We start from the raw sequence: 3,559 nt of genomic DNA on the forward strand, positions 1-3,559 counted from the left end.
AGTTCAAAATGGATGATAACTCTAATTCTTTATCTTCTTCTGTTGATTAATGAAGTTGTTTGAATTTCAAATAAGGAAGTCTTTCAAGCAATCGGTTTCAAGTCTTTCAACGCCAAAAAATTAAATTGGAAGGAAGAAACTTGACAGAGGAAGGTTAATGGAAGTTAGAAGACAGATGTCATCCATATAATATTGGAGTTGGTTTATTTTTTTGTCTATAAATTGTAAAATCGAACTTCATGCAAATGAGATCATTTTCGTTGCATAAAACTACGCCTAAATAGATAAAACATATGTTCTCACATGATAACTTCTATTTGACAATGTTAAAAAAAACGATGAATGTAACTAAAACATATTTATATTAGTATATTTTCCCTTTTGCCAGCTCTGTGCTTTTATTCTTCTTTCTTTTTCCTTTTTACTTTATTATTTTACGTACATTCATTTCTTAGATCAATAATTGTGCGCTTGTAACTTTAAATCTATCAACTAATTAAAAATCTTATTAACGATCTAACTTGAATTATATATTGATATGTCGAGTTTATTTGTTGAAGTGAAACATTTTCGCAACAACAAAATCATATCCCTTGAATGCTCATACATGAAAAAGTTCCCTAGCACAACAACTATTTTCCTTGTTTTCTATTTGAGAGAATAGAACCCAAAACACAACCTAATATTTGCTTTCTATTATTTACCGGGTGTAACATGTAAACTTTAGCGTCACCATTGAAGTAAAATATATACTCCCTCCGATCCTATATTTATAAGAGAAATATTGATCAATAAAAGTGGATGTTTCTCGTCCATATTTAGAACCACATACATCAACTTTTGTTGACCCAAATATTTTTTATAAATAAGATCACAGAGAGTATTACACATTTGCGCTACCATAAAACAAATGGATCCTCTACCTCTTCTTCATAACATGAAATGGGAAAGTAATCTTGACCTAATGCATTTTCATAAACAAACGGTTCAGTCCAAAAATTATTACTGAATCCATCCCATGTTTCCCAAGAAACAACACTATCTTGATCTCTTTTGTAGAAGTCCATGTTTGATTCTACATGACTAGAGGAAATTGAAGGGGAATTGACTTTATTATTAGGGTAGGACATTTCAGAAGACATTGAAAATGAACTTTCCAAAATGTGGTGAGAATCAACACTAACAACTTCACTTGTCGTTTTTGGACTTTCAATCTCTTGTGTGAGCTTAGAGTCATTGCACTTTGAGAATTTCTGTAGGTGGCTGTGCCAGTAATTCTTTATCTCGTTGTCAGATCTTCCAGGTAGATTTTCAGCTATAAGAGACCATCTGTAACAGATTGACAATTTATCACATGAATGTTTGTACTAGAGTTTGAACTTAAATCACCATTAAATCAGATGATTAAAAAGTAAATTTAATTAAAATATTTACATAAAAAATAAAAAATTAACCAACTGCCATTCAAACCCGTATCAATTTGGATCAATTAAACTACTATACAACTCATTTTAAACCAAGTAGCAAATTGACCGGTTCAATTCAGTTGATTGAGTCGGCCAATTTGGTCTGGACAGATGTAATTTATCCACTTAAATTAAAGGAGATATTTGTAGACTTTAGACCCCACTTAAATACTTTAAAATTAATTTTTTCATTAATAATAAAAAATGTCTACAAATTTAAGTGGAGTAGTATGTAACAAATAGTCAATCCGTCCAACATTACATCTATTCCCATGATGTAAGCTCAGTTGGTAAGGACAATGCATAATATATGTACGGTCAGGGTTCGAATTCCGGCCACCACAAAAAAAAAAAAAAAAAGATAAATTACATCTTACCTATAAGTACTATTGCCTTCCTTAAAAAAAAAAAAAAGTACTATTGTCTTCCTTTCTAGTGAGATTACAAATTTAGTATCAAATCTTATTAAGCTAAGACTCTCTCCTCGAAGGTCTATGCACCTATTTCCCCTCAAATACAAGTCTAATAAAATATTGATTACTATATTTTAGTGGCTACTTTCTCTACTCTCTTTTTTACATCGCATTAATTAGAATTTTAAACTTGCTAAACAAATGTATAAAAACATTGTTTAAGGCTTCGGACTTTTAAGATTTGATTATTTTTTTGTTGGGGACTTTTAGATTTGATGTGATACTGATTTTTATTTTAAAGCTTAGACTCATTCAGAGCTGTGTATTTTTTGGCATTAAGCTATTATCCTTCAACCGACAAAGCTTATCGTGTGTGTTGTCAACTTCTTTTTTATGACCCTCTCTGTTGTCAAATGAACTACACTCAATATATAACAAAGATGAATGAGATTTTTTTTGGTAGCAGGGTTTCGAACCTCAGACCTTACATATATTATGCATTGTCTATATCAATGAGTTAAGTTTATGAGAATAAAGATGAATGAGAATTAATAATATCTTACTAAAGGAATAATATCATACTTATTTCCATGCTTTTTATGCAATTCCATGATCATTTGTTCCTCCTTCTGTGTATAGTTCCCTCGTTTTAGATTTGGCCTCAGATAATTCATCCAACGCAACCTACAACTCTTTCCACATCTTGCCAAACCTGTTAAAGAGAAGAGTAAAATTTACTACAAGTATCATGATTAATTAATAAAAAAACAAATAAAAATTCTAATAAATATCCTCCTTAATTTATTATTAATACTGGAATAGGAAATTGATGTCCTCGTGAGCTTAACTCAGTTGATAGGGACAATGTATAATATTTGCAATGTCCGATGTTGAACCCTCGACCACCAAAAGAAAATACAAGATTGATGGCTAATTACATCACTGAATGAGGCTTAATTTGCAATTCAACTACTTAATTGATTAAATTCTACTAATTAACATTTGTAACAAAATTTCATACCTGCAACTCTGGGAAGTTGACGCCAATTAGGATGGCCATGTCTCTCAATGTGAGCAATAAGTCTCTCATCCTCTTCCTTACTCCATGCACCTTTTTTTGTTCCATTTTTGTCAAAATAAGGAGCTCTAACCATGTTGTAATATTTTGTTATATTTCTTCGAATCAAAGTTGATTATATGAATGAGCTCAAGACAAAAAAGACATCTCAGTATTAATAGTGTGATATGCTAGGATTGAAACGCGTATCATGTGGACTGACATATCTAATCATGACTTAAACTTTATGTAATAGCATAAATGCATAATGGACCCCTTAGTCTAGAAAAAAATAAAAGCATAATGGACCCTCTCGTATATTATAATATTTTTGGTACGTAAGAGAGAAATGTTTATTTTATTCTTTCACACAGAAAACTAAGTGCAGTGTCTACACATTCATACTGTAGTTTCAATATTTTAAGCTTATCATGTGTTTGGAGAAGTGAGGAATAAGAATGGAAAAATAAAGTGTCAAAATTTTGAAAATTAATTTAAATTTTATTACAGAAAATGAAAGGGAAATGAAAGAGATATGCATTTCTGACTTTCACTCATTTCTTGAAATTCTAAGATGCTGAATTTGATGGTGTGGAAGAGAAATAAAATTTAATTTAATTAAC

General features: G+C 30.5%; 1 protein-coding gene across 1 annotated transcript; it reads right to left on the reverse strand.

Moving 5' to 3' along the window:
* Positions 1–673: 673 nt before the first annotated feature.
* Positions 674–3,090, reverse strand: LOC25479516 (transcription factor MYB8). Its single transcript, XM_013588079.3, has 3 exons — positions 2,901–3,090; positions 2,462–2,591; positions 674–1,329 (listed from the first exon to the last, which is right to left on the reverse strand). The coding sequence occupies exons 1-3, from the start codon at positions 3,031–3,033 to the stop codon at positions 897–899; spliced, it is 696 nt and encodes a 231-aa protein (XP_013443533.1). The 5' UTR covers positions 3,034–3,090; the 3' UTR covers positions 674–896.
* Positions 3,091–3,559: the final 469 nt, after the last annotated feature.

The sequence above is a fragment of the Medicago truncatula genome, chromosome 4, assembly GCF_003473485.1.
Source record: "Medicago truncatula cultivar Jemalong A17 chromosome 4, MtrunA17r5.0-ANR, whole genome shotgun sequence".
Taxonomy (NCBI): Eukaryota; Viridiplantae; Streptophyta; class Magnoliopsida; order Fabales; family Fabaceae; genus Medicago; species Medicago truncatula.

Coding starts and splice junctions, on each gene's coding strand:
- LOC25479516 (XM_013588079.3), bottom strand. CDS start 3,033: ATGGTTAGAGCTCCTTATTTTGACAAAAATGGAACAAAAAAAGGTGCA. Junction 2,592..2,900: donor TCAACTTCCCAGAGTTGCAG/GTATGAAATTTT, acceptor TCTCTTTAACAG/GTTTGGCAAGATGTGGAAAG. Junction 1,330..2,461: donor CATAAAAAGCATGGAAATAA/GTATGATATTAT, acceptor AATCTGTTACAG/ATGGTCTCTTATAGCTGAAA.